We start from the raw sequence: 14262 nt of genomic DNA on the forward strand, positions 1-14262 counted from the left end.
GCACCCTGCACTGATAATTTTGATGGAAGCAAAAGAAGGGTGGGCTGTGGGAACAGACAGCCTGGGTTCGGGTCCCATTTCCACCTCCTCCTGGCTGTGTCACCTTGGACAGTTACTTAATCTTTTGTGCCTCAGTTTCCTCATGTGTATGGGCATCATAATAGTTCCTACCTCATAAGATCATGAAGACTAAATGCACTAACACCAGGGAAGCACTTACAACAGTGCCTAGCACCCAACAAGAACCCAGTGATGCTGTTGTAGCTGTTGTTGCTTTTCAGAGCTTTGTGGAGAACATGAGGAGCAGGGACAGGGTGGAACATGGTGAGGACAGACAATGAGGGGAGGCTCTGAGTGGACCAGGAGAGACCACAGGCTGTGCCTCTCTTCCTGTAGCCAAAGTCCTATCAAGGAAGGCTCTGACTTCTGTACGTCACTCTGGACAGGCCCTTGGCCTCCTCTCCTAGGATTATTTGCATGGTAGTCTTATGTTTCCAATGTAAGGAAAGGCTCTGTCCCTTCTAGATAAATGTCTGAACATCTTGGGAAAGATGAGGAGTTTTCCTCTGAACCCCCAAACTCCACATGCCCACATATCACCCAGCACCCACACTAGGTTCACTGTCCCGCAGTACTTGTTAGTTGATGGCATGGACTGCCTCAGCTTTGCTTACGTTGCCAGGATGGGGCCTTCTCTCCTTGTCCTGCCAGGTGCCCCGTCACTGTCCCTAGGCCCTGGGTGCAGACGCTGCCTTTGGCACTAACTACTCCACATTCTATCTGGCTCTGGAGGGTCCCACACACTCTTTGTGTGGGCAGCTATTTACTCATTCACTTCTGTAGCTATTATTAGGCACCACAGGAAACCAGTCCTACCGAAGGGGTTTATTTTTATTAGCAAGTGTCATAAAGTTGGCATTTGTGCGTCTGTTTAGGAAACATTCTGGGAAGGCTGAAATAAATATTGGTGAGGACAACAGTGAATCTTTTAGAGAACCATGCACCCCTGGGCCAAACAGGAGTCTAAACACCCACAGGACTGTGGCAGGTCTGGGTCCGGAGGGTCCTGTGCTGCTGCAGCCTCAGAGCCCAGGGTCCAGGCTTTGCTCTGCCCTTGCCCCACTGTGTGATGCTGGGCAAGTCATTTCACCTCTGCAGGCATCATTGTGCCAATCTGTGAAACGGAAACAATGAGCATCCCTTGGGAGCTTTCAGAGACCCAAGCAAAGGCATAGAAATGAAAATGCGATGGGTGTATTTGAGCCCCATATTGAGCAGCAGACACTCTGTAGGCACTCTGGGAAGTACCCAGTCAGCACCTGTGATCCCAGGACAGTGCCTAGGGAGCTGAGAGGGGTTAGGTCTCTTGCTTGGATTCACAAAGCTAGTGAGTAGGTGGGCTGAGATCTAGATCTTGGAGAGCCTGGCTCCAGAGCACGTGCTATTTCCACTGCGCCAAAAGGCAAACCAGCCTCAACAAAGCCCACCTCTGCCCGGTGTATCAGGGAGGCCTGGGAAGCGAAGTGGGCAGAAGAGAAGAGGGGGCAAAGACAGACCTGAGGAGAAAAGCAGAGAAAAGGAAAGCATTCCGGATGGGCACATGAAACTGGGAGGAGCACAGGGTGGGTTCTGGGGTATGATGGTTTCTCTTTTTTCTTAGTGGTAATTACATGGGTGTCTTCACTCTGTGATAATTTATGGAGAGCTGTACGTTATGATTTGAGCACTTTTCTGTACATATGTTATACCTTTTTGAAAAGGTTAAAAAGATGGTGATTTTGTAGCATGCGGTTTTGAATCCTAACGTATTTTTAAAGTTCATACTCAATTACTTATACAGCTCTCCTCTGCATCCATTCAAATGACATTAAAAATTCTGTTTAAGAATCTGAAAATATCCAGGTAAAATTCCCAAGAGGCTAGGTCAACAGACAGATTTCAGAACTGAAATTCTGGGAATTTCTGACCTTTCCTTGTGGCTGGCAAGCCCCTGGCATGGAACCCGCCACTGTCCATAGGTCCTCCTTCCTTTCCTTCTCCTGCCCAGCAAGATGACTGTCTTCTTCAGTCTCCCTGCACCCAGGCTGACCACCTGACTCATGTTAGCCAATGAGATGTGAGCAGAGGAGTTATGTGAGACTTTGGGGAATGTCCTTCTTTATCTCTTCCTTCATCTTGTTAACTAGACTAAAACAGGAATTAAAAGAAATTTAAAAATGTGTAAGCAAAAACTCAGTTGTGTGTAAAAAACCTCATTCCCCCTGAGGAAAAGAGGTGGAGTCCTTTAAAAATTAACTGCCTGTTTTTCTGTCTGTGGCTAGTGAGCCTTATCTCTCCCTTTCCAGGCATTGTGAAGACCCTGTTTCTCTAGCTGTGCAGTTGCAAGGTCACTAGACAGACAAACTCAAGTCACAAAACATGTTTTTCCTTGAAAAGTAAGAAATAATGTAATGCATGTCTCAATTGAATAACTGTCTTTGTTTCTCGATTCTGTAATATGCTTCCTCCTGCAGAGATCTCCCCCCGCCCCACGAAATGCTTAAAAGGTAACCTGACTCTTTGTTCAGGGCTCAGTCCTTTAGATGTTAATCTGACTGGGCTGGTGCACGTAAATAATAAATAATAAGTATCCTCCTTAACCCCTCAGTCTCTCTGATTCCTAAATTATCCCACTGCAGGACCTTGGATGTGATGGCTACAGCTTTAGTGTCCACCTTGGAACATGAGGACAGGGATACATCTTTGGGATATTAGTGAGCTAAACGGGCCTGGATCATCAAAGACTTTTTAAATGGAGCCTCTCTCCCAGCCTTGGATTTCTTACCCCTGAACACCTGTCACATGGTAAAGAAAAAACAACAACCCATGTGTATCTTTATATTAAGTCTTGTCATTTTGGAGATTTCTGTCCCTCAAAGCTGAACCTGATTTTAGCTCATGCATGCCCCATGAAAGACATAAAAGCCTTTCCTTGACCTCCTTGGGCCACATGGTCAACCAAGGATCTGATAGGCACCTACTCGTTGATGTGTCCAATATTGGGAAACCCGTTGATGTGCCCAATATTGGGAAACCAGGAGGTCATTCACCACCCTGAAAATGCCATTCACCACCTCAAGCGATTAAGCCCTATATGATTGGCAGATAACCCAAGTGGTATGATTTTAGGAAACCCAGGGAGTCTCCCAACTACCTCTTTGACATACATGGCACCCAAAATTCCATCTTTATATATTAACTGATAAGATTATACAACTGTGAGGATTCCTACTCACATACAAGTGATTCTAGGTAGAGATACTATATCATCACCTCTCACATTAGCATGAAGCCATTTCTCTTAGAATGAGAGACTAAGAACATTTTCTAGATGAATGAGAACTTGGGGGACCATTTAGCCTAGTTGTTTTCAAACTTTGCTGCAGCAAGCCCTTGCATTCTTTGATGGTACCCCCGGGGCTGCCATTTATGAGAAAGGGAATGAGGGCAAGAGGAAGGTCACAGAGTTGGGGTTTGAGGCCAATATTTTAGTGTTACAAAGTTTTAGAAACTAGCTCTTATTTATTTTATAGGCTGAAAATCCAAGGTTGCCAATAGGTTAATGAAGCCTGAATTCAGACAGCCAGTTAGTGGCAGAGCCAGACCTAGAATTCAGGTTTCTGACTTTTGGGCCTGTGCTCTTTCCACAATCCCAGGCTTCCTTAGCATTCGTTTCAGACCTGTATTAAGGAGATGAAATAGTGAGACTCCGAACAGGTGAGTCTTGGTGGGCAGAGAGTGTAGGGGGCGGATCCTGGTCTGGGCTTCAGTGGGGAGAGTCATGGTCATCAGACAATGCTGGGTACTTGGACTAGTCAAGTGTTGAGGTGAGGAAAGGGAGACCACTGAAGATACCTGACCAAATTAACAAATTTGTTGAGACTCAACATTTGTGAAATTTCATCTATCTAATGTCATAGTAATAATGCTGTTTACCTTAGGACTGCATAGCTTCACAGTTTTCAAAATGCCCCTACATTTTTACTTTGACCTTCACAAACTCCTACTTTGAGGGATAGGTATTATTTTTCCAGTTTACAGGTGAAAAAACCAGTGCATTAGGGAAGGTAAGTGTCTTTCCTGAGCTCACAGAGTTGTGACATAAAGCATGTCTGCTCCTGACACCTCATTCTGAGCTCTTTCCCCCATCCTACAGCACCTCTCACATTCTAGGACATTGCCAGCCACTTTCTCCAGCCTTCTCACCTCCTTGCAGGTGAACACCAAGATATTTAGGCAACAAACATAATCTGTTTTCACACTTGTAAGTTGGCTGACCTGTTGCCTGGCTTCTTCTTTTCCTATGAGCTTCATGATTGTAGTTATAGGTGCTAGCACCAGTAAAGAGAGAGAGAGAGAGAGAGAGAGAGAGTGTGTGTGTGTGTGTGTGTGTGTGTGTGTGTGTGTTGGAGGGATGGGCAGGAGACTGCCACAATTCTGCATATGATTCCAAAACAACATTTCTGGGATGTTGGAGGAGGACATGTCACCATCCTCTTGTTTTTCTGCCATCAACACTACTCTTAATCACAGCAACCGTGTTCCATTGAAAGGAGGAAAGGGGAAAATAAGTAGAAGAAAGTGCTGTTCTGGATCATAGAGGACATGCGAGTTGACTCCAACATCCATTGCATCTCCGTCCAAGTAGCAGCACTGTGGTTCTGGACTTGACCCCAGCTCCTGGGGAGGGCTCTTAGCCAACTAAGCCAACCATAATGCTATCATCCCCTTGTCAGTGATTGGTTCAGGAACCGAGGCATAAGCCAACCACTGCATGGCATCCCTCTGGTGATTATTATTGGTCTTAGGCTGGAGGAGAATCTTCCCTCCCCTCTCCTCCCCTCCCGTCCGCTCTCATCTCTCCTCTCTCCTGCTATTGTCCCAGTTACAGCTGGCCTCTATCCCCTGACCATGAGGACAGCTCCTCTTAGGCAGAAGCCTATATTGTAGATGGTAGAGCAAAGGAAGGAAAGAAGCTGGGGTCATAGGATACTGATCAGTCAGTTGTGGAGCCCACCCCTCCTCTAGATTTCCTGATACGTGAGATAATAAATTTCTCTATGGTTCCCGTTACTTTCATGAAAAGACCTTAACTGACACGCTGACTTTTAGGACACAAGAATTTATTGTCTTCATAAGTGGAGGTGAAACCTCACCAAGCAACCCATATATTTGTTCAGTTGTCCATGGTGACCCGGCAGTATTTATGAGACTGCCGGTCAAAGTTAGAGTAGAGTGTATGCATAGAAAGGTCATCCTGTGATCTCCAGGTTCACTTCAAGGATAAATAAAACTGTGCTAACATGTTGATGGTGGATAATAGATTAACATATTATTATTTATTAGGCCTTTGTAAATATGACATCTAAACATGGAATGCCTTTTATGGTGACTCTTCAGGGCAATGAGGTGGGACTTCTTGCATGGGCTCTGCATATCACAAAATGTGGGGCAGGAGTTAGCAAGCCTGTGGAGCAACTCTGGCCATTCACATTCATTCTCAATTGACTATGTTTTCACACTACAGTGGTAGAGTTGGGAGTTGCAACAGAACCTGTCTGGGCCACAAAGTTTATGATATTTATCATCTGGCTCTTTCAGAAAAAGTTGGCTAGTTTCTGGGATTCACCATGGTCTATGTGGCCTGTAAGTTATGGCAATCCAGGCAAACTCACAGCACAGCAAGACTAGGCTGTTATATTGGTAACTACACTTGTGGACAATGATCTGTTTTCAGGGCTTTCAGGCGGTATACATCAATCTTGTTGTAGCTGTTCTTGTTGTAGTTCATATATAAATATTGACATATTAATAGAGGGCAAGACATTTTCTATAAAACAAATCATATTTACATTTATTTCTGTTATAAAATCAGATATGTATTATTTCAGAAAATCATTCTCTACTAGATTGCGTTGAAAACGTTTGAGGATGTGGTTAAGGTGATGGCTACTTATATAATTCCTTACAGTGCTCTGAGTGCAGTTCTAACAGGCCATCACCTTTATTACAGTCAGAGAGGATGCTTCAGGTTAAATTTCTCCCATCAGGAACACTAGTATTTAAGAGAAAGCTATCAAAGCCTTTCCCAAGAGCAGAGGTTCCAAAAGGGAGGGGAAGAGAGTGTTATTATACCAGGAACCTATGGAGCAGAGGAGGCTGCAGAGTAACAAAAGGGTATATGTATCAAAAACAAACTCTGCTAACTGCACAGTTTTGCAGTGGACCGGCCTCAGCCAAGCTTGACCTATTTCCATGCATCTCAGGTGAATTGAATGATGAAGCACTTAATATAGTGACAACTTCTATAAAGCAGTAATCATGTTTCTCTACTCTTTTCCTGCTACCCTGGAAGGAGGCAGAGAACTAATTCTCAAGCTGGTACAATAATGTGAGCTCGATAGTAGGGCTGCCTGCCAATGAGGTATGTGGTGGGAAGGGGAGGCCAAGGGAAGGGGTCTGGTCTAATCAGGGAAAACAAAAACAAGCCGGCATCTCCATGCCTTTTCAGTCTTTGCACCTTCAAACTGTGCTCCACTAGCCTGCAGCTTGATTATCTAAAATGCAAATCTGATATCATTCCCCTACTTAAAATCTTGCAGTGGTTTCATGGATAAAATCCCAACTCTCTGTGCTCTGTCTCCCACTCACCCACCCAGCCTAATCTCTCCAACCGTGTTGAGCCGACTGTACCCCATCACCCACTGCCAGCCTCCACCTACAGTACCTCGTCCCACCTTCTTTACCTGGCTGAACGTCCTCACCCATCACAATTCAGGTCAAACACTACCTCCTCTGGAAACCTTCCTTGCCATTCTGCCTCCTGCCCACTGCCCTCTCTGTCACTATCAATTTGGGTTAGACAGATCTTTATCCTACTATAGGGCACTGTCTGTCTTCCTCATGGGAATTTAAACTCCTTTCTAGGCACAGACTGTGAATGACTGGTTCTTGTTTCCCTAGCGTGTCACACAATGTCTAGCACATAGTGTCCATTCTAGCCATGTCTATCCAATGCATGGAGCTTTTAGAATTTAGGATGGTGGTTAAATGACACATACTTTGCTGTGGTCATGGTGTTAGGATTTGAAACATCCCTTGGTGCTTCAGAAGTAGATGATCACAGTGGAACACTCATCCCTTTTCTCTTCTCAGGTACCCAAGGAACATTAAACATTTTTAAGCAGCTGTATTTATAGGGCATTCCTTTGAAAGTCTCAGCATTATACAGACCACCAACAAAACGCGTCTAGGGGCCTGCACTGGCTTGGAAATTAAAAAATACATTTTCTTAGCTGAATTCATCAAAGGGCAGAACCTGACACAAGTGTTTCTACCCCACAGCCCAGCCTTTAACGTAAGAAAAGGAGATTCTAAGTCCATTGTGTCCAGCATGTCATCTGAATGTGATCTGAGTGACGTTATTCCAGTGATGCTGTTTCTGGCAAGTACAGGAACATACTGTAGGAGTGTGACGTGCCTGAGGTACAACAGAATCTTTCTGTATTATGATGCATCAGGTGGTTTATGGATTAATAATAATAATATCTCTACCCTTTGAAACAAACTGGAACAAGTGCAAGAGAAGAATATCTGGGAGTGATGCTGAGACAGCAGGAGGATGCTTCTCAGCTTGGAGATATGAAGGCTGAAAGGTGGCTTCATCTCCAGGTTCAAGATTATAAATGATTTTTCATAAATTATATTTGATACAATTCGTACTTCATAAGGGGACAGAACAAGGGGTTTAAATCATTGTTCTGTTATATAATTTATTATAAACAAGACTGATGAATTAGAGTCTTGTGTCTGCAGTTGACCATGTAATGGCAAAACCCTGGCTCTCTGATTACAAGGTTATAAATGAGGCATTTCTGCACACCTGGCAGCAAGATACCCTCATCAGAGACAAAGTGTCCCAGAGCCAGGAATCAGCCTCTTGAAGGCCTGGCTTGTTAACATAAATGTAAAGAGGCACAAAAACAGCATGTACTTATCACATACTCCTCGAACACATGGGTGAAATGTCACTTACATAATCTGACAGGTTGCAGTTGTGCTGTATGATATAAAAACTGGCTTTTTAAAACTGGTAGAAACCTCTAACTTTTTGAAAAAGTCTTTCCATTTTATATTGGAGACAATGCTCCCAGCATGAGTAATGCCCATCAGTTATCAGTAATTTAGCAGATGGTGCCAGTGTTGACATTTGTTCTGGCTTAATTGTGCCTGAGTGTGTGTTTTAAACAATGATGCAGCTGTCCCCATTCCTGGCAATTAGAATATAAAAATGGTGTTCACTGAATCTGGCATAGTGATCATTTATCCATGTGTTTACTCTTTTGTTTGCAAGGCCTTCTGAGTGTTTGCTGCAATTCTACAATCAGAATATAAATTCGGCTTAAAATGGAACCTAGCTCCATACTGATAGGAACAAAAGGGACTTCAGATCTCCATGTTTTGAGATCTTAGGCCTCCAGCTCCACTACAGATGCTTGTGAGGTGTTTGTGTGTGTGTTAAAGATACCTCTGATATGAAGATAGTCAGAATTAAAATGCCATTAGGATTAGAAGAGCAGTGTCAGCAGAAACCACTGGACTATTGCTGATCATGTGCAGAGGATCAAGTGACCAAAATCTATTCTACATAGAGTCTTGCTGCAAAGTTCTAGCCATTCCGAATGCCAGCATCAATCTCATTCACTGCTAATTCATGCAGGAGGCCTAACTGTAGCCTAGCTGTTGACTACCTCCTCAAGGGAGAGTGGATGCCTTTGGACCTGTTGTTGTCCTTCAACTATCTTGGCTCTTGGCTGGGTGGGCTTTTTGCTATTAGGTTAGCCAGTTAGTTTTAGTGTGGGGACAAATTCCTTGTTAGGTCATGGCAAATCCGCATAAAATACCTACTAAAAAATAATTTATCCTCTGGAAAAACTTTGGCAGTAATTGCTAAAGCTGAACATATGTACACTCTCTGACCTTGCAATTTTACTTCTAGAAGTAGATACCAGCAGATATGCATGCATGTTTTCACCCAAAAAACCATGCACCTGAAGGCTGATGGCAGCAACTACTCAGATGTCCATCAGCTGTAGAATGGATAAGTTGTGCCACAGTCATTTGATGGCATACTATATAGCAATAAGATTGAACAAACTATAACTGCACACAAAAGTATTAGTTTTATATTGAACTGAAACATTTTACCACAAACTTAACGGCTTAAAGCAACACACACTTACAAGCTCACAGTTGTATAGGTCTTAAATCTGGGCACAGCATAGCTGGGTTCTCTGCTGAGGGTCCCAACAGCTGAAATCAAGGTGTAGGTGGCTGGAGCTTAGAATCCTCCTTGAAGTATATTCAGGTTGTTAGCAGAAGGCAGTGTCTGCTTCGTGATTGGAGGACTGAGGTCCCCATTTCCTTGCTGGCTGTCAACCAGGAGCCAGTCACAGCTCCTAGAGGCTGTCTGCATCCTTTGCCTTGTGGACCCCTTCTGTCTTTGAAGGAGACAGCAAAGAATTTCCTTCGTATCAGCCACTCTCGTGATTCAAATCTCTTTCACCAGGAAGAGCCCAGTCCCTTGTAAGGGCTCCATATGGCCATGCCCACTGAGGACAATTTCCTGATATTACAGCCAACTGATTTAGGCCAACTACATCTGCAAATTCCCTTCACAGCAGTGTCTAGATCAATACCTAGGGGAATGTGTGTACAAGAAGGGGTGAGGAATCTTGGGGGTCATCTTGTAATTCTGCCCACCACATGCAACAACATGGATAAATCTCATAGTAACGTTAAGCAAAAGAAGGCAGACACAAAATAATACATAATGTATAGTTGTATTTATATAAAACACAAGAATAGGAAGCACTGATCTTTGGGGTTAGGAGTCAGAACAGTGGTTACTCTTGAGTACATAGTAACTGAAAAGGAACATGTGGGGATTCCTGGAGGCTGATAATTGATCTGTGTGCTGGTTACAGGGGTGTGTTCAGCTTGTGAAAACCCAGCGAGCTGAACGTTTATGATTTGTGTACTTTTCTGTAAATGCATTATATTGCAATTAAAAGGTTCTTAGGATAATTTGGATTCATTACTTGATAATAGATTTGTTTCGTTTTTCCAAGAAAACATGCACTCAAAGACAGGCATCAGAGCGAGCACCTGATGGGGTGGAGAATAAGTAGGAATACAAAGGAAACGACAGTGCCTTGCCTGGAGTGGAGATGATAGTACCCCTCAAACTCTACACTTGAGCACCAAGTAGTGAAAAATTAGTACTGTCAACTTGGAGCCTGTGTGTATGACCTACCTCATAATTTGGCCCAGTGCAAAGTGAAATGCAAACCCCCTTGTTCAAAAATTGGAAGACAGCAAGAGTGGAGCATTCAGTCAAAATCAATGGTTGTGGTGGGGACAAATGAACAAGTCCCACTCCCAAGAAGCCAGCCTGCCTGTGTGTGTGGGAGAAAGAGCCTCATCTCAGAATCCCAAGACTTGTTGCTAGGTGAGTTACTTTGGGCAACTATTGCTTTAGCCCCTTCAGCTGTAAAATTGGTTAGCCAGGGGCTAGGAGGTGAAAATTCATTAATACATGCAAGTGAAGCACGTTTTTATGTGCCAGAAAGCAAACAAACACAGGAATTATTATAATAATGGGGCCCTCTAAATGTTGGAGTTTTTCTTTAATTGGTTAAAAAGCCTACCTGTGACCTTGCAGAGAAATACAGAAACTCTTCATGGATAGCACAGGGGCCACTTCTGCCTTATGAACTAACAAAAATCCCGAATTCTTGGTGGTAGCCTTATCATGAGATTTTACTGTGCATTCCTTGATCTTACCAGTTCAAAGAAGAAACTACTAAATGCCAAGGTCTAGAGGGTATTGGAGTCTGGGCACTTCCCCCATCGAAGTTCTTGTGCTGAGGTTTGAGTTTCGGTCAGGTTCCCGGTTGAATCCCTGATCTGACTCTAGAACCTCCCGGAGTGCCTGCTGGAGCCGGGGAAGGGGCACCCTAGAATCTTCCAACCGGCCTCAGTGGCGAGCGCTGCGGGCACGCGACTCCCAGCGCTTGGAGCCTCTGCGGTGTCAGGATGCCAGGACTGTCGCCTGGCCGGGTTGGGGGGTGGGGACGGTATTTCAGGCTAAGAATTTCTGAAGAGGCACGACGTTCGCATTGCGTTTCCGTGATTATTCTCCCTGACTTGCATTCTGAAGCACGAATCTTTCCGGATGTAGTAACTGACTTCCTAAAGCTTTGGGGGGACTGTGGTCCCCAAAGGCTGCCGGCTGCCTGACCTAAGATTTACGAGTGGTTTCGAGGATGAGACAAGGTCCCAGTGTCTCGGTGACAACAGGGTCTTTGACGAACGGCCGCCGAGTTACGGCTGGGGAGGGGGAAGAGACCCGTGGCGGGGTCGGGCAGCCTGAATTTCTTCTGCAGGAGTTGGGCGCCTGGGCGCGGGCAGGCAGCCCCGCAGGCCATCAGCATGCAGGAGCGGCGAGCGCCGTCCTTGAAGGGCTGCCCGGCTGACCTTGCTCCGCTTTCTCCGGAGAAATCGCTAGAAGAGCGCGAGGACGCGGCCACGGCGGTGACTCAGTGCCCTGCGCGCCGCACGCAAATGCTCCCTTCTATCAAGTCCAGCTCCGCAGCGGCTGTTTCCTCTTCCTGCCCTCTTTTTCTATTTATTTATTTATTTATTTATTTTTGAGACGGAGTCTCGCTCTGTCGCCCAGGCTGGAGTGCAGTGGCGCGATCCCGGCTCACGGCAACCTCCGCCTCCCGGTTCAAGCGATTCTTCTGCCTCAGCCTCCGCAGTAGCTGGGACTACAGGCGCGTGCCACCACGCCCGGCTAATTTTGTTTTTTGTATTTTTAGTAGAGACGGGGTTTCGCCATTTGGCCAGGCTGGTCTCGAACTCCTGACCTTGTGATCCGCCCGCCTCGGCCTTCCAAAGTGCTGGGATTACAGGAGTGAGCCACCGCGCCCAGTCCCTGGCCTCTTTTTAATTCCAAGATTCAAACCCGGCGTTTTCCGCTCCGCCCCTCCCCCTCCCCACGGCCCGCCTATCATTAGCCAGACTGCACGGGTGTTTTGTACCCTCCCTCCCCCGTCCCTATCGGCAGAACCGAAGGCCCACCTTCGCGATCCCTCGCTGCGGGCCGGGGGATCAGATGTGGCCCGCCCCCGGCAGGGCACCGCGCGCTGGGCAACCGCGATCCGGCGCCGGACTGGAGGGGGCGGTGCGCGGTGCGCTAGGGCTCACAGGGTACGGAGCCCGGGCCCCGCTCCCCATTGGCCGCCACCTCGGCGGGAGGGGCCTCCTCCGGCTCGTGGCACCTGGCGTCGCCCCTCCGCGGGGAAATCGGCGGCTGCCGGGCATGGGCGCCTGGAGGTAAAGGTACCCGGGGGTGGGGAAGGCCCCGGGCCGCGGCAAAGCTCCCTGCCACTGGCCCTGTCCTGCTTGCCGCCCCAGCGCCTGCGAAGCTTGGATGCCCCCAGGTCCGGCCGGGCCGGCCAGAAACTTTGCCCCGCGAAGTCCCCCGCCTGCCTGACCTCACCGTGAGGCGCCACGTCGGCCGCGCGCCCTCCGGGGCCCCGGAACCCCGCGAGTCATTGCCTGGCCGCCCCGTACCCCGCGCCCGCGGCGCCCGGTCGCCAGGATGCGCTACGCGGACCCCTCGGCCAACCGGGATTTGCTGGGGAACCGAACTTTGCTCTTCATCTTCATCTGCGCCTTCGCCTTGGTGACCTTGCTGCAACAGATCCTGTATGGCAGGAACTACATTAAGAGGTAAGAAAGTCCAAGAGAGGGCGGGATGCACGGAGCCAGGCGGCAAGCCCCCGGGTGCCAGTGGCAGCGGCAGCTTCCGTCACAGCGCCCCGGGGTGAGTGACCGTGGGGTCCGCTCCTAGCCCCAAGCATGGCCGCTTAAGCTTGGGTCACCGCGTTTCCAAGAGCATCCTTGCTCCCAGCTCCCTGCCCAGCGCTAGCTGGAGGGCCCAGACAACTTTGTTCCACTATGAAAAATGAAGGACAGGATAGAATTCCAGGCAACCAGGCTGACGATAAATCCATTTAATACCGGAGAGACCGCATGGATCAGAGCGGGTGTCCTCCAAACCCACAGTTCTATGGCCATTTGTTTGGACTCTGGGGTCGGAGGGCTCAAAATTGTATAGATTATTTATTTATTTATTTATTACCTCGCGAGTCCTGAACTTTCGTAAGGACCCTTGGGAAAAAAAAGCATTTTCCCCTCCAGGAGCTTCGGGTTAGGTGGGGGTGGTAGTGGGCTGTGGCGATGCGACAGGGATAGTGATAATGAAGTCTTATAATCCCATAGCCACTGGATCTGTGAAACTCAACAACGTGATTCCTTCTGAAACAGATGGCTTTTTTTTTCTCATCCTCAGCGCAAAAGGTCAGAGCTGCAGTAGAAGTTAACCCCTCGTTGGGCTCTCCCCCTACTCCACCCCAATCCACAGTTAAACTCCAAGAGAAAGAGCAGCAGGAGGTGTTACTCAGAAATTCAATTCGGGCACAGCCTCAGTCTCTCTGTTTGCAGAAGATACACTGAAATGCCAGCCACTTCCTTCTGCCGGCTCTTCTGGCTTAAGGGAAACACTTGGGGTTTCTCTGCCTGGTTTGGGGGATTAGGGGAGGTTCCTGCTCTAGGATACACCCATATCAGAGCCTCTCTTGGAAAGAGCCCTCTCTCCCAGCTGCTGGGGTGTTTTTTTCTTTGCTGCTAGTGCCTCCCTACTCACACCGCCCATCCCCCAGGTTGACAGGAAAATAAATGTCTCTCTAGCTAAGTAAGCATCCCACCTTCTTCTCTAAACTTCCCCATAACAAAACAGCCCTCTTCTCATCCTTTGGGTTCTACATCAGGTATGGGTGCTCCCAATCTGGGATGCCCACGAGGATGGGAAGGTGAGGATCGCTGCTGGGTGTGGCTCTACAGTGGAAAAGCTGAGCACTTAGGCTGTTTCCCCTCCTTGTAACTCCCCCAGAGCTGGGGAGTAATGAGGCACCTTGTTCTGAACATTTGTTTACAGCCAGTGGCTGACTCCGAACCTTCCCAGGGAGCGTTCCCTGGTTGGTGGCAGCTCCTGAGTGCTGTCTGGCACTGGTGGCTTTAAAGGCCATCTTCGGAGCCTCCTGGCTTCTTGGATCTGATTGGGCCTGCCTCTTCTTTCGGTTACTGCTGCCCCTG

General features: G+C 47.3%; 1 protein-coding gene across 2 annotated transcripts in view; it reads left to right on the forward strand.

Moving 5' to 3' along the window:
- The first annotated feature begins 12404 nt into the window (after nucleotides 1-12404).
- ST8SIA5 (ST8 alpha-N-acetyl-neuraminide alpha-2,8-sialyltransferase 5) overlaps nucleotides 12405-14262 on the forward strand; it is an 89876-nt gene continuing 88018 nt past the window's right edge. Inside the window, exon 1 of one of the 2 annotated variants that reach the window (XM_015121872.3) lies at nucleotides 12405-12837. In XM_015121872.3, coding sequence (XP_014977358.1) covers nucleotides 12707-12837 — 131 coding nt within the window. In that variant the 5' untranslated portion in view covers nucleotides 12405-12706. The remainder of the gene's footprint in view (nucleotides 12838-14262) is intronic. The other variant, NM_001083950.1, reaches the window with a different exon arrangement.

This window comes from Macaca mulatta, chromosome 18 (assembly GCF_049350105.2).
Source record: "Macaca mulatta isolate MMU2019108-1 chromosome 18, T2T-MMU8v2.0, whole genome shotgun sequence".
Classification (NCBI taxonomy): domain Eukaryota; kingdom Metazoa; phylum Chordata; class Mammalia; order Primates; family Cercopithecidae; genus Macaca; species Macaca mulatta.